Source organism: Budorcas taxicolor, chromosome 8 (genome assembly GCF_023091745.1).
Source record: "Budorcas taxicolor isolate Tak-1 chromosome 8, Takin1.1, whole genome shotgun sequence".
NCBI classification, from domain to species: domain Eukaryota; kingdom Metazoa; phylum Chordata; class Mammalia; order Artiodactyla; family Bovidae; genus Budorcas; species Budorcas taxicolor.
Genome location: NC_068917.1, coordinates 47,317,018 through 47,333,299, shown reverse-complemented (window position 1 = coordinate 47,333,299; position 16,282 = coordinate 47,317,018). Strand labels below are relative to the sequence as shown.

The following is a 16,282-nucleotide window of genomic DNA, read 5'->3' as shown; positions in this document are numbered from 1 at the left end:
ACAGATGAACCTTGAGAACTAAGTGAAATAAGTTAGTGACAATAAGACAAATACTGTATGATTTCACTTATTTGAGGTATCTAAAGTTTTCAGATTCTTAGAAACAGATAACAGATTGGTAGTTACCAGGGGCTACAGGGAGAGGAAAACCAGGAGTTGTCATCAGACTGGTACAGAGTTTCAGTTTTGCAAGATGAAAAAGTAGATCCATTGCAAACAATGTGAATATACTTAACACTACTGAATGAACTGTACAGTTAAAACTGGTTAAAGATGGTTAAAAAAAAAGATATCAATGACCAGGGAAGAACTATTTGTTCTTTCCCTTATCAAAATGATTCCCTAGGGAAAGAGATAGGAAACTGATCCATTACTACAGGAAAAGAAGTGCTTGAGGGAATACCCCAAACTAAAGCTTTCTATGTATCTCATGTGTTTTCTCATAGGAAGTATTACTCACAGTGGATGGGAAAGAAATATTAACATCAAATCTCTAAAGTTAAGTACCACTTACACTGTAACTTCTGTAGGAAAATACATGTGATTTCCAAACATCCAGTTAGCAAAACTTTCAAGAACATAATCATTAGGAATGATCTACAACATCAAAAATGTAACAGGAAGCATAAATCAAATGTGCATACGTATAAATCATTCTGTTAACACCTATAACTGTAGGGGAAAAAAAATACATTATAGTAAAAGTGACCAAACAGGACAGGAAACATACCTTATTCCAGAGAGACTGTCAAAGGCATGAAGATCTAATACTTTTGCAAGGTCAACTCTAAAAGGAAGAACACCAACATGAAGTGTTATATTCTGTAAAATATAATTAATAAAGAAAAGCAATCTCTATTTTGCCAGAAATGTAGACATAAAAATTAATTAATATATACTATTTGGGCAAACACATAACATGACAGCAAGGAACAAAAAAGCTTTTGTAAAAAATTTCTAGGAGATTTATGCATAAAACTTTAAAAACAGAATAAATGGTTTTAGACCAAGGAAGAAAATTACTTTGATTATTACTTCAATAAACTGTAGTGGGTTTTTTGGTTTGTTTTTACTTAAACTGTCTTTTTAGTTCTAAAAACTAGAGCTCTTCAAACTAGATTTTTATAGCAAAAAAAAAAATTGGTTAAAAACTTAAACTTTTCAAAAGTAGCAGTTTATTACTCAAAAGACGAAATGAGCAAAACTGAACAAATGTAAAGAACAAAGTAGTATAGGAACATTATCTTTGGAATTACTGTATTTCTTTTACTCCATCTTTCACGATAAAATGAGTAGTATCATAAGAATATAAGCAGTCAAATAATCAATACATAAATATTTATTCTATGACCCTTATCTACATCCAAAGAATGTGGTTTGATTTTATTTCCTTCAGTTGGGGTTGCATATAGACTGAAACTACCTATTAGTGCTCTATTTGAATAAATATTATTTCTGTTAAAATTATTTAGTGGTAATTAAGCCTTGTTAGGAAAGAAGAGATTGAAGTCAGAAGAGGTTATCATATCACAATCATCATTCAGTTCAGTTCAGTTCAGTTTCTCAGTCGTGTCCAACTCTTTGCGATCCCATTGACTGCAGCACACCAGGCCTCCCTGTCCATCATCAACTCCCGGAGTTTACTCGAACTCATGTCCATTGAGTCGGTGATGCCATCCAATCATCTCATTCTCTGTTGTCCCCTTCTCCTCTCACCTTCAACCTTTCCCAGAATCAGGGTCTTTTCAAATGAGTCAGGCTCTTCGCATCAGGTGGCCAAATTATTGGAGTTTCAGCTTCAACATCAGTCCTTCCAATGAATATTCAGGACTGATCTCCTTTAGGATGGACCAATTGGATCTCCTTGCAGTCCAAGGGACTCTCAAGAGTCTTCTCCAACACCACAGTTCAAAAGCATCAATTCTTCGGCGCTCAGCTTTCTTAATAGTCCAACCCTCGCATCCATACATAACTACTGGAAAAACCATAGCCTTGACTAGATGGACCTTTGTTGGCAAAGTAACGTCTCTGCTTTTTAATATGCTGTCTAGGTTGGTCATAACTTTTCTTCCAAGGAGTAAGCATCTTTTTATTTCATGGTTGCAGTCACCATCTGCAGTGATTGTGGAGCCCCCCAAAATAAAGTCTGTCACTGTTTCCACTGTTTCTCCATCTATTTGCCATAAAGTGATGAGACTGGATGCCATGATCTTTGTTTTCTGAATGTTGAGCTTTAAGCCAACTTTTTCACTCTCTTCCTTCACTTTCATCAAGAAGCTCTTTATTTCTTCTTCACTTTCTACCATAAGGGTGGTGTCATCTGCATATCTGAGGTTATTGATATTTCTCCTGGCAATCTTGATTCCAGCTTGTGCTTCATCCAGCCTAGCGTTTCTCATGATGTACTCTGCATATAAGTTAAATAAGCAGGGTGACAATATACAGCTTTGACATACTCCTTTTCCTATTTATAAAGAATAGTGATTGAGTTCCAATTTTTATGCCAGCCTATGAAATAAGAAAAGGAGTACGTCAAGGCCGTATATTGTCATCCTGCTTATTTAACTTCTATGCAGAGTACATCATGAGAAACGGTGGGCTGGAAGAAGCACAAGCTGGAATCAAGATTTCTGGGCGAAATATCAATAACCTCAGATATGCAGATGACACCACCCTTATGGCAGAAAGTGAAAAGGAACTAAAAAGCCTCTTGATGAAAGTGAAAGAGGAGACTGAAAAGGTTGGCTTAAAGCTCAACATTCAGAAAACGAAGATCATGGCATCTGGTCCCATCACTTCATGGGAAATAGATGGGGAACAGTGGAAATGGTGTCAGACTTTATTTTTTTGGGCTCCAAAATCACTGCAGATGGTGACTGCAGCCATGAAAATAAAAGATGCTTACTCCTTGGAAGGAAAGTTATGACCAACCTAGATAGCATATTCAAAAGCAGAGACATTACTTTGCCAACAAAGGTCCATCTAATCAAGGCTATGGTTTTTCCAGTGGTCATGTACGGATGTGAGAGTTGGACTGTGAAGAAAGCTGAGCGCCGAAGAATTGATGCTTTTGAACTGTGGTGTTGGAGAAGACTCTTGAGAGTCCCTTGGACTGCAAGGACATCCAACCAGTCCATTCTAAAAGAGATCAGCCCTGGGTGTTCACTGGAAGGAATGATGCTAAAGCTGAAACTCTAATACTTTGGCCACCTCATGTGAAGAGTTGACTCATTGGAAAAGACTCTGATGCTGGGAGGGATTGGGGCAGGAGGAAAAGGGGAAGACAGAGGATGAGATGGCTGGATGGCATCACCGACTCAATGGACGTGAGTTTGAGTGAACTCCGGAAGTTGGTGATGGACAGGGAGGCCTGGCATGCTGTAATTCACGGGGTTGCAAAGAGTCAGACACGGACTGAGCGACTGAACTGAACTGAACCGATGAAACAGTAAGGGCTTCCCTGGTGGCCCAGCAGTAAGGAATCTGCCTACAGTGCAGGAGACAGGAGTTCCATCTCTGGGTTCGGAAGATCCTCTGGTGAAGGGAATGGCAACCCATTCCAGTATTCTTGCCTGAAAAGCGGACAGAGGAGCCTGGAGGGCCACAGTCCAGGGGGTCACAAAAGAGTCGGACACAAATGAGTGACTAAACAACAGGAAACAGTAAAGGACAGTGATTTCTCCTTAATCAAAGCTACATAATCAAAGTGGAGAAATGTTTGAAGAAAAATGACCACAGTAAGATCAGGTTTCAAAATTAGACTCCAGGGATATGCTGAATATTTATTAAATTTTCTGACAAGGAAAATAAAACTTTAGGGATATGCTGAATATTTATTAAATTTTCTGACAAGGAAAACAAAACTTCATTTGAGAAAGATTTTGTCAAAATTTTTTCAAATATACAATATGTAAAAACCATCTCCTTTAACTTAGAGCTGACCAGCTGTGTCTGCTTTGTTCATTCTCAATAGTCCGTCATATATTCATACTTGTAGCAACAAGAGTCTGTTAAATTATGAACCTTATCCTGAAACAAGGCAGACAAATTCCCATCTTATTAAAAGAAGGATACTCCAGAGTTCTATGTTAACAGACTGTAATATTTCAAATTCTTGACATTCTAGATGAGCAGTATTAGGAAAATAATCAAGCAAAGAAGTAAATGTTGCATGAAAAAATTTCTGAATATCAATTTACATAAGAGACCAAAGCCTTAATATTAAACATATTTCCCTTCATACCATCACAGTTAAGCAAATATTTATACTGACAGGTGACAAGTGAATGAAGTTTTTCACCAAGTTTGTCATCTTTAACTTAGGAAATAGCTTAAAGTTTTAAAAGTTTACACATGCTAATTGTGTGAATATAAAAATTCAGGCAAACACAAGCTTCTAAACAATCTCCAGTTTTCACCGCAACAGTGTTCTTGAGAATACATAGATAATTCTGCTTTATACCCAGATTCTTTTGATATTTCCAACAAGATGGCATCAATAAAAGATCCAGACAGGTTAAACTGTACAGAGAACAAAAAATACCGAAGTCCCTCACTGTATCTCACCAGATTCTCAATGGAGAGGAAAAGAGAAAAGTCCAAGGTTCCAGATGAAAGTTGTCATGGACTTTCCCCAAATTTAGTACCACCATCAAAAAACAAATTTCTTCACTCATCCAAGGAAAGTAACTAGAAAACTAATTTTCATGGCATCAAATTTTATTTAATTTCTCCCTTCAGAGATAAAAACAGAAGATCTTTTCCAAAACATTAATATAGAAAAAATAAAAAATAAAAAGACTATTACTATCATGTAAAACCTGAATGGCAGAATGAAGCAAACAAAGAAAAAAGTTCCAAAGCTCATAATTTCTTGAGCTATCATGCCAGAAGTACCTAATCTTTTCCCTATGAGGAGCTTTCAATTATCCCTGTCTAAAGACTGCTTTATGTAGCCTAAGACTAGCAGTAAGAGAATGGAAAAGGAAGAGGGTTCTGGCTCTCTCAGGGGAGGGGAGTTCCGCTCCTATTCCAGAAGTATCATCATCTTTTCAAAGTCCAGTGAGTCAGACACACAGGCCACCAGACCATCCCAGATCTACGAGTACTTGATAATATCTAATAGTAAGTCTTGACTTCTAAGGCTAAATTTCCAAATGCCTTCCCAAGTGGCATCTCAAACTCAGTGTTTACAAAATGGAACTAATCCATTTTGGGTTTGACAACACCAAACCCAGTGCTATCACTGTGCTATGTGTGTCCTAAGTTGCTTCAGTTTTATCCAACTCTTTGCCACCCCATGGACGGCAGCCTGCCAGGCTCCTGTATCCATTAGATTCTCCAGGCAAGTTGGGTTGCCATGCCCTCCTCTAGGGGATCTTCCTGACCCAGGAATCAAACCCACGTCTCTTGTGTCTCCTGCACTGGCAGGTGGATTCTTTACCACTAGAACCACCTGGGAAACCCCACCGCAAAGTTGCTCCTCCTTCCTGAATCTCCTAACTTGGAGAAAAGCACCATATTCACTCCATATCACCAGAGTCATACTGCCTTTAAAATCCTTCGTGAATAACTTGCTGCCTCCATAGAAAATCCAAACCATGTGCCATGGCATTCAATACTCTGAGGTAATTGCTTCATCTCCATAGTCATGTGTCTTTTCCTCTCTGCAACATAAGATTAACACAATGTGTTTTGCCCGTTCTAAAATATTCACAGCTTCCTGGAATACAAAATCTTTCTTATGCCGAGAAAGACACTACTACTCTGGTCCATTTCAAACTGTTCATGGGATTCTCAAGGCAAGAATGCTGGTTTGCCATTCCCTTCTCCAGTGGACCACAAACAGAGTTTTGCCAAAAGAACTCACTGGTCATAGAAAACACCCTCTTCCAACAATACAAGAGATGACTCTACACATGGACATCACCAGATGGTCAATACCGAAATCAGACTGATTATATTCTTTGCAGTCGAAGATGGAGAAGCTCTGTACAGTCAGTAAAACAAGATGGGGAGCTGACTTGGCTCAAACCATGAACTCCTTTTTGCCAAATTCAGACTTAAATTGAAGAAAGTAAGGAAAACCACTAGGCCATTCAGGTATGACCTAAATCAAATCTCTTACAATTATGTAATGGAAGTGACAAGTAGATTCAAGGGATTATATCTGATAGACAGAGTGTCTGAAGAACTATGGACAGAGGTTTGTAACATTGTACAGGAGGCAGTGATCAAAACCATGCCCCCCAAAAAGAAATGCATAAAGGCAAAATGATTTCTTAAGAGGCCTTACAAATAGCTGAGGAAATAAGAGAAGCAAAAGGCAATGGATAAAAGGAAAGATATACCCATTTAAAGCAGAATTCCAAAGAATAGCAAGGAGAGATAAGAAAGACTTTCTAAGTGAACAATGCAAATAGAGGAAAACAATAGAATGGGAAAGACTAGAGATCTCTTCAAGAAAATCAGAGATACCAAAGGAATATTTCATGCAAAGATAGGCACAATAAACGACAGAAATTGTATGGACCTAACAGAAGCAGAAGATATTAAGAAGAGGTGGCAAGAATACACAGAAGAACTATGCAAAAAAGATCTCAATGACCCAGATAGAGCCAGACATCCTGGAATGAGAAGTCAAGTTGGCCTTAGGAAACAGCACTACAAACAAAGCTAGTGGAGGTGATGGGATTCCAGCTGAGCTATTTTAAATCCTAGAAGATGAGGCTGTGAAAGTGCTGCACTCAATATGCCAGCAAATTTGAAAACTCAGCAGTGGCCACAGGGCTGGAAAAGGTCAGTTTTCATTCCAATCCCAGAGAAAGGCAATGCCAAAGAATGTTCAAACTACCACAAAATTGCCCTCATTTCACATGCTAGGAAGATCACGATCAAAATCCTCCAAGCTAGGCTTCAACAATACACAAACTGAGAACTTCCGGATGTACAAGCTGGATTTATAAAAGGCACAGGAACCAGAGGTTAAATTGCCAATAGCTGTTGGGTCATAGAAAAAGCAAGAGAATTCCAGAAAACCATCTACTTCTGCTTCATTCACTATGATAAAGCATTTGACTGTGTGGATCACAACAAACTGTGGAAAATTCTTCAAGAGATGGGAATACCAGACCACCTTACCTTTATTCCAAGAAATGTGTATGCAGTCAAGAAGCAACACTTAGAACTGGACATTGAACAATGGCCTGGTTCCAAATTGGGAAAAGAAGTACATCAAGGCTATATATTGTCACCCTGCTAATTTACCTTATATGCAGAGTACATCATGCAAATGCCAGGCTGGATGAAGCACAAGCTGGAATCAAGATTGCCAGGAGAAATATCAATAACCTCAGATATGCAGATGCTACTACTCTTATGGCAGAATGTGAAGAGGAACAAAAGAGCCTCTTGATGAGAGTGAAAGAGGAAAGTGAAAAAGCTGGCTTAAAACTGAACATCCAAAAAATCAAGATCATGGCATCCAGTCCCATCACTTCATGGCAAATAGATGCAGAAACAATCGAAACAGTGACAGATTTTATTTTCTCGGGCTCCAAAATCACTGCAGATGGTGATTGCAGCCATGAAATTAAAAGGCGCTTGCTCTTTGGAAGGAAAGCTATGACAAATCTATGACATTAAGAAGCAGAGACATCTCGTTGCCAACAAAGGTCCATAGAGTCAAAGCTATCGTTTTTCCCATAGTCATATTTGAATGTGAGAATTGGACCATAAAGAAGACTGAGCACTGAAGAACTGATGTTTTTGAACTGTGGTGCTGGAGAAGACTCTTGAGAGTCCACTGGATTGCAAGGAGATCAAACCAGTCAATCCTAAACAAATCAACCCTGAATATTCATTGGAAGGACTGATGCTGATGCTGAAGCTGAAGCTTCAATATTTTGGCAACCTGATGCAAAGAACTGACTCACTGGAACAGACTGTGATGCTGGGAAAGATTGAAGGCAGGAAGAGAAGGGGATGACAAAGGACGAGATGGTTGGACGGCATCACTGATTCAATGGACTTGAATGTGAACGGGCTCCGGGAGAAGGTGAAGAACAGGGAAGCCTGGCACAGTCCATGGAGTCACCAAGAGTCGGACAACAACTGAACAACAACTCTGGTAGATCTGGAAAACTCCTATTCATTCTTCAAGATTGAGGCCAATGATAATCTGCTGAGTCCAAAGTTTCTGACTCTTCACCAAGAAGAACTGAATAGTTTTTCCTCTATCTTCCTACTCTTATAGGATCCTGTGTATTTAATATTCCTGTTGTAAAACAGTATTTAATATATTTGTTTTTAATATATTCTGATCTTCTTAAAGGCAGAGTTTTTACCTTATATATACATTGTTCAAATTGTCAATATGCCACGAAATGTATAGCAACTAGTGGAAGGCTCAATAAATCATTGAATTGATTAACTTATTATTGATCAATTAAACTTTGGTTTTCCTCTGTTCAGTGCACTTAAATTTCCAAGATTAAAAAAAAGTCTGTTAAAGAATGGTACTTTTTCTAATCTTCCACGCATACTTCTGAAGTCCATTAGAATTTCCATTTGCCTCAAAATCATCAAGTCTCACCAATAAGACATACTACACCATTCTTACTCCTTAACTAAATACTCAAGGTAAGCCTTTTCTATACATGTTTGTAAGTTTTACAATTGCTATACTATTATAAGTTTTACTATTTTTACTATTATAAGCATTTGCCAAACACAAAATGCTTAAGGGATTAAAAAAAATTTAAGCACTATTTCAGAAAGCCCCTGGTATCTCAGATGCACTGGCAAACATCAATTGAAGAAATAGAAGAAAAAAGGAGATGTTATCCACTTGTTCATTCATCCATTTGAAATAAAATTTAATCACTGCATGTTTATTGAAAAAATGAGAGAGCAAATGTTAGGAATATTCTATAAACAACAAAACTGTTACAAAATAAACCATTCAAGATGAAATGTTTATGCAGAACATAAAGGTTGAAAATTAAAGTCAATGAAAAGAAAAATTAAGCAAGATAAATCCAGAGGCCTTTAAAAAAATTGGTTTACAACATTTGTAAAAACAAGCCAAATAAATCTATTAGAACATAATCACATCTATTTATAGATATGATTTTTAAAACTTAAATATTATGTGGTTGTCTATATATTATTTTTTAAGGAGGAGAAAATTTAAGAAGAAAGAAAATGGTAAAATGCAACAGGAAGAAGACAGATACTGAGGAATGGCTCATGGTGTGAGTTAGGTTATCAGAGACATTCTGCACTGGAATCTGAAATGCAGGGAGCACATGTGGTATATGCTTGCAGAGGACTTAACACTAAGGGCATTCTTCTGCTACTTCTGCCAACAGATGAGCAGCTTCTGAGAATGCATACCAAATTAATTCCCCAGCTGTTCACATGCATAGAAGCAGCTGCTGCTGGTACTGCCTAACACTTATGGTAGTCTGTCAGCACCTCTAATCTCTACCACAGCAGACAAGCCACTCAACTAAGGCTGTTGCCGCACTTCCAAAGAGAGAATCTCTGATTTAAGAACCAGGTGGCACTAGACTGCCAGCTCTGAGCCTCAGAGCTGCTGGCTGCATGTTGCTGGGTCTATCAGCTGCTGAGCCATTCTTGCTAAAAAAAAAAAAAAGAAAAAAAGCCTAACAAAACTACTCCTGCACAGAAAATTTTCTGAAATCATGATAGCACTCAGTGCAAAATAAGAGTTCAATCTACAGAAATCCATTTCACAGATGTTTTAAGAACACATCTATTTTATAAAGTAAAGCACATCTGTATGAAAAGAATTAAAAAGAGAGAAGAACCTATAGGAAATCAAAATCAAAATATTTACAAAGAATGCATCAGGAACTTAAAGCTTCCTCGTATTTTTACGTGATAGTTTTATTTTGCAACTATGAAACACTAAGAAAGTTTTTAAAATATTAAGAAGTCATCTAAACATCTCAAATTAAGATAAGATTCCTAACAGTATACTTTTTCATATTTCTGTACTAATTACTTCCCTGAGTGGTTCAAAATTCTATGCTTTCTTCCTCGTTAAAGCAAAGGCACAGTTACAGACTATAATCATGGCTCTGAGGTCTTAGTTACAATGAGAAGTGAACATATTAACTAAATAGGCCGAAGTAATATATAAAGAGCATTTAAAACAAAATTTTGGGTCTCATTTTTAAAAAAATGTACGTCTTTCCTATATTATAATCAAACATAGTTATCAATTACTTAAAAAAATTATTTATTGTTAATATTAGTAATAGCTTTTAAAAGTACCTTGATCTCTGTGTTTCTAAAATTTTTCCCAGTCCATTTATTGATCTGAAATAAATATAAAAATGAACAGGGTAAAAAAGTAAACGTTAATTTTTTAAAAAACCACTCCACATTATTTCTGAAACATGAAGTGAGCATATACAAGTATATCATACAGCTAGAGAAACATAAACAATAAGAAAACTTACATTTTTTATAGTTTAGTTTTTTCCTTCTAATCATAAATCAGGTATATTCCACTTATGCAATCAAACATGATACGTAAAAATCTACTGCACAACTGACAGACTAGGGACTACTTTGTGTTTATATAATGACCCTTCACTTTAGAAAAAATGATTCATAAACAGCCAGTAATTCTAATGTTCTTGAAATGAGTAAACACATCAAACTTTTAAACTGACACCTAATTTTCCTCAACACACATTGGTTGAAATGACTGTACACACGCTAGAAATAAAAACCTAGTTACAAGTGACTTTGACCCCAGCCTGTCCTCAGTTTCAGTCACACATCTGTTTTTTTAAATAGAATAATCTCTTCAGTTCCCTAGCTAGGATCTCTATCTACTCTGCCAGCCCTCCCCTTTCTGGTACAAAGATAATGAAATATGTTTCCCTTTGTATGGTGCCAAAAATACTTGTTAAATCCTTTTCAGTATACAGTATAACATCTACTTATATAATCAATTTCACTACCTTTAGGGTTATTTGCTGACAACATCTGCTATTGTTCTTGTGGGTAAAAATTCCCAAACAATGATAGTGAGGCAAGACTCTCTACTAATTCACAAAACTCTTAATCTTCTCTTTTGAATATACTCTATAACCTGATAGCTATTACCTCTCAAGTATGTTTACTTTCTTCCAACTCTTCAAATCTAATTCTGAGTCAGTCACAAGTCTGAGGTACAATGGAGGGTAAGAAGCCCAAAGAGTCTATAATTTATCACAGTGCTTTGTCAAAGTCTTTTCTGGTATTGCTATACAGTACAGGCTGGCAACAACGTTCAACTGCATATTCTAAAAGCAATGGAAAACAATTTTACTTATTACTATTTACATAAGTCTATTACTCAACAACAAAATATGTGATTCCCTGAATATGTGATTCAGTGATAACTGAAGCAAGTCAATCTTGAACCTTAAATTTCTACAAGACAACAGTTACAGTAAAAATATTCCGTACATTTTTAATATGCAGGTACTTAACACACATTTCTAATTTTGTACCTAATAGTTGTTCTTAACTTGTTTAAATCCTCTTCTGAAACCAAGTCTGTTTTATTGAGGATGATTATATCTGCCAAAGCAACTTGCCTAAATTAGCAAACAAAGAACAGATGTCAAGAGAAAAGCTAAGAAATGAAAAATAGAAAATGCCTCCTCCAGACCAATTAGCAATTTAAAAGTATACAGTACTCTATGTAATAACTTGATTTACCCCTAAACTATTTATCATTCTTCAAATAGTAAGGATGTATTGCATTCATCACTATATAAATTAGGATTCACATCATTCATTCAAAAAATATTTATTAAGTGTTCTTACTGGCTACTCTAAAACTACAAAGATACGCCTCAGAAAGTTTACAATCAAGGACGGTTTATAATTAGGATGATTTTCAACTCATGATTTTCTCTGTAAAGAAATGCATAATTTTGATATCCAATATGGTAGGAACAAGGACAGTCTACTTATTAAAGTATTCCACGTAATAGTTACCATAATTTTCAAAGAAATTACAAAGAACAAGTTCACTTAACATTCAGTTCAGTCGCTCAGTCATGTCCGACTCTTTATTAACATTTTTCAAAAATCTACACTAAAGAAGATATGTAAGGATCTTGATCAATTACCTTCATCATTACAAATATGTATTTTCTAAGATAGATAAACTACAGAAATTCAAGTTAAAGAATCCAGTTGACAGGATGCTGGATAACAATACAGCTTACTATGATTAGAAATTCTATTTTCTAGAATTATTTAAAATTTCCTCAATTCTTCAGGAAAGTTTAATCACTAGACTGTTTCTAGTACTGGTTTTATACTACCTAATGGTATAGCTAATAGAGTTTTGCCAAGAGAATGCACTGATCATAGCAAACACCCTCTTCCAATAACACAAGAGAAGACTCTACACATGGACATCACCAGATGGTCAACACCAAAATCAGATTGATTCTATTCTTTGCAGCCAAAGATGGAGAAGCTCTAGACAGTCAGCAAAAACAAGACCAGGAGCTGACTGTGGCTGACTGTGGCTCACATCATGAACTCCTTATTACCAAATTCAGACTTAAATTGAAGACAGTAGGGGAAACCACTAGACCATTCAGGTATGACCTAAATCAAATCCCTTATGATTATAACGTGGAAGTGAGAAATAGATTTAAGGGACTAGATCTGATAGATAGAGTGCATGATGAACTATGGACGGAGGTTCGTGACATTGCACAGGAGACAGGGATCAAGACCATCCCCATGGAAAAGAAACGCAAAAAAGCAAAATGTCTGTCTGGGGAGGCCTTACAAATAGCTGTGAAAAGAAGAGAGGCAAAAGGCAAAGGAGAAAAGGAAAGATAGAAGCATCTGAATGCAGAGTTCCAAAGAACAGCAAGAAGAGATAAGAACGTCTTCCTCAGCGATCAGTGCAAAGAAATTGAGGAAAAGAACACAATGGGAAAGACAAGAGACCTCTTCAAGAAAATCAGACATACCAAGGGAACATTTCATGCAAAGATGGGCTCGATAAAGGACAGAAATGGTATGGACCTAACTGAAGCAAAAGATATTAAGAACAGGTGGCAAGAATACACAGAAGAACTGTACAAAAAAGATCTTCATGACTGACATAATCACGATGGTGTGATCACTCACCTAGAGCCAGACATCCTGGAATGCGAAGTCAAGTGAGCCTTAGAAAGCATCACTAGGAACAAAGCTAGTGGAGGTGATGGAATTCCAGGGGAGCTATTTCAAATCCTGACAGATGATGCTGTGAAAGTGCTGCACTCAATATGCCAGCACATTTGGAAAACTCAGCAGCGGCCACAGGACTGGAAAAGGTCCGTTTTCATTCCAATCCCAAAGAAAGGCAATGCCAAAGAATGCTCAAACTACCGCACAATTGCACTCATCTCACATGCTAGTAAAGTAATGCTCAAAATTCTCCAAGCCAGGCTTCAGCAATACGTGAACTGTGAACTTCCTGATGTTCAAGCTGGTTTTAGAAAAGGCAGAGGAACCAGAGATCAAATGGCCAACATCCGCTGGATCACTGAAAAAGCAAGAGAGTTCCAGAAAAACATCTATTTCTGCTTTATTGACTATGCTAAAGCCTTTGACTGTGTGGATCACAATAATCTATGGAAAATTCTGAGAGAGATGGGAATACCAGACCACCTGACCTGCCTCTTGAGAAACCTATATGCGGGTCAGGAAGCAACAGTTAGAACCGGACATGGAACAACAGACTGGTTCCAAATAGGAAAAGGAGTACGTCAAGGCTGTATCTTGTCACCCTGCTTATTTAACTTATATGCAGAGTACATGAGAAATGCTGGGCTGGAAGAAGCACAAGCTGGAATCAAGACTGTCGGGAGAAATAGCAATAACCTCAGATATGCAGATGACACCACCCTTATGGCAGAAAGTGAAGAGAAACTAAAAAGCCTCTTGATGAAAGTGAAAGAGGAGAGTGAAAAAGTTGGCTTAAATCTCAACATTCAGAAAACGAAGATAATGGCATCTGGTCCCATCACTTCATGGGAAATAGATGGGGAAACAGTGTCAGACTTTTTGGTGGGGCTCCAAAATCACTGCAGATGGTGACTGCAGCCATGAAATTAAAAGACGCTTACTCCTTGGAAGGAAAGGTATGACCAACCTAGACAGCATATTCAAAAGCAGAGACGTTACTTTGCCAACAAAGGTCCGACTAGTCAAGGCTATGGTTTTTCCAGCAGTCATGTATGGATGTGAGAGTTGGACTATAAAGAAAGCTGAGTATCAAGGAATTGATGTGTTTGAACTGTGGTGTTGGAGAAGACTCTTGAGAGTCCCTTGGACTGCAAGGAAATCCAAACAGTCCCTCCTAAAGGAGATCAGTCCTGGTTTTTCTTTGGAAGGACTGATGCTAAAGCTGAGACTCCAGTACTTTGGCCACCTCATGCGAAGAGTTGAGTCATTGGAAACGACTCTGATGCTGGGAGGGATTGGGGGCAGGAGGAAAAGGGGACGACAGAGGATGAGATGGCTGGATGACATCACGAACTCGATGGATGTGAGTTTGAGTGAACTCCGGGAGTTGGTGATGGACAGGGAGGCCTGGCGTGCTGCAGTTCACGGGGCTGCAGAGTCGGACACAGCTGAGCAACTGCACTGAACTGAAGTGAATGGTATAGCTGGTTATTTTTAAAGAACAACCAGATTCTCAAAAGTAAATCAACTTTAATTCACTGAAAAGCAGGTTTCAACAGTAGGTACCTCACAATCCCATTTTTATTTAAGTAAATTTCATATGAATAAAGACTGAATGTGTACATCTCAAAATACAGTCAACTGCCATCTTCAAATTGAAAGGCTTCTGTATTTAACTTTATTTTGGTTTCTGTGTGTGTGTTAGTTGCTCAGTCGTGTCCAACTCTTTGAGACCCAACAAACTGTGTAGGCTGCCAGGCTCTGCTGTCCATGAATTCTCCAGGCAAGGATACTGGAATAGGTTGCCATTCCCGTTTTACTACTTTCTATTTGGTTTACTTATATTTTCTGTAACAAATGCATTTTAACAACAAAAAACTCACAAAAATATTTAAGTTTAGTCTAATGTGAATCATAGCTAAATACCAAATGACATGTTTAGCCAGGATTATAAAACAACAGAGTACCATATTGCAAAATGACAGGGAATCAATCACCTGTTTGTATCATCTGCAGCAAATCTTGGCTCATGGAAAGGAGACCTCCCTTTCAAATCGAACAGCATAGTCACGTACTATTGAAAGTGAAAGTGAAAATTGCTCAGTCCTGTCCAACTCTTTGCAACCCCATGGACTGTATAGTTCATGAAATTCTCTAGGCCAGAATACTCGAGTGGGTAGCCTTTCCCTTCTCTAGGGGATCTTCCCTGGGACTATTGCCTATTCCCAAACTCTTTCCCCATTAACAAGAATATGCTTAGGGTCAGCAAAATAATTTAAATATTCGTAAGTCTAAAGAGAGGGCTTCTCAGGTGGTGCTAGTGGTTAAGAACCAGCCTGCCAATGTAGGAAACATAGGAGACATGGGTTCCATTCCTGGGTCAGGAAGATCCCCTGGAGGAGGAAATAGCAACCCACTTCAGTATTCTTGCCAGGACAATCTCATGGACAGAGAAGCCTGGCAGGCTACAGTCCGTGGGGTCAGAAAGAGTAGGACACGACTGAGCAAGCACTGTAGACTAAGTCTAAAGAGAACCCAATTAGGAGCATAAAGGTATTTAAACAAAAAATGTTCTAAATGTCAAACTGCAACCATTTCTGTATTGTTCCTCTGTTGCATTGAATAACAGTGAACATTTGAGTCAAATGAATTACTGTGAAAGAAGGCAGGAAGTGAATCAACTCTTGTTTAACAATCATTTTCAATCCCGAAGAAACTGTATGAGAACAACAAAATATTTTTAAATGTTAACATATTAAAAGTTCCTCACAAAGAACAAATGGGCTCAGCACTCAGTTTATGCTGTAATATAGTTTTAAATAAAATTTTAGTTATCAGACCATTATAAATAGGAATAATTCAAACACAGGAAGAATATTTTCCTTGATTATGTTTTTGTTTCTCAGTTTGTTTTGTTTTTCCTATCAATAATTTCCTTTTTCCATTTAGCCAGTAATCAGTAAATACTTTAAACAAATGAATACCTAGAAGCTTCATTGATAAGTCCATCAGGTTTTTCTTCTGCTAAATGCTAAACAAAAACAAAATTTGAACA

General features: G+C 37.4%; 1 protein-coding gene across 1 annotated transcript in view; it reads right to left on the bottom strand.

Annotated features, from left to right (window-relative positions):
• Positions 1-16,282, bottom strand: part of LOC128051999 (zinc-regulated GTPase metalloprotein activator 1B) — a 52,746-nt gene that overhangs the window by 14,708 nt on the left and 21,756 nt on the right. The window contains exons 7-10 of the mRNA XM_052644466.1: positions 16,212-16,258; positions 11,535-11,621; positions 10,303-10,347; positions 731-787 (exon numbers count right to left, since the gene is read on the bottom strand). Of these exons, the coding sequence (XP_052500426.1) occupies positions 731-787; positions 10,303-10,347; positions 11,535-11,621; positions 16,212-16,258 (236 nt within the window). The remainder of the gene's footprint in view (positions 1-730; positions 788-10,302; positions 10,348-11,534; positions 11,622-16,211; positions 16,259-16,282) is intronic.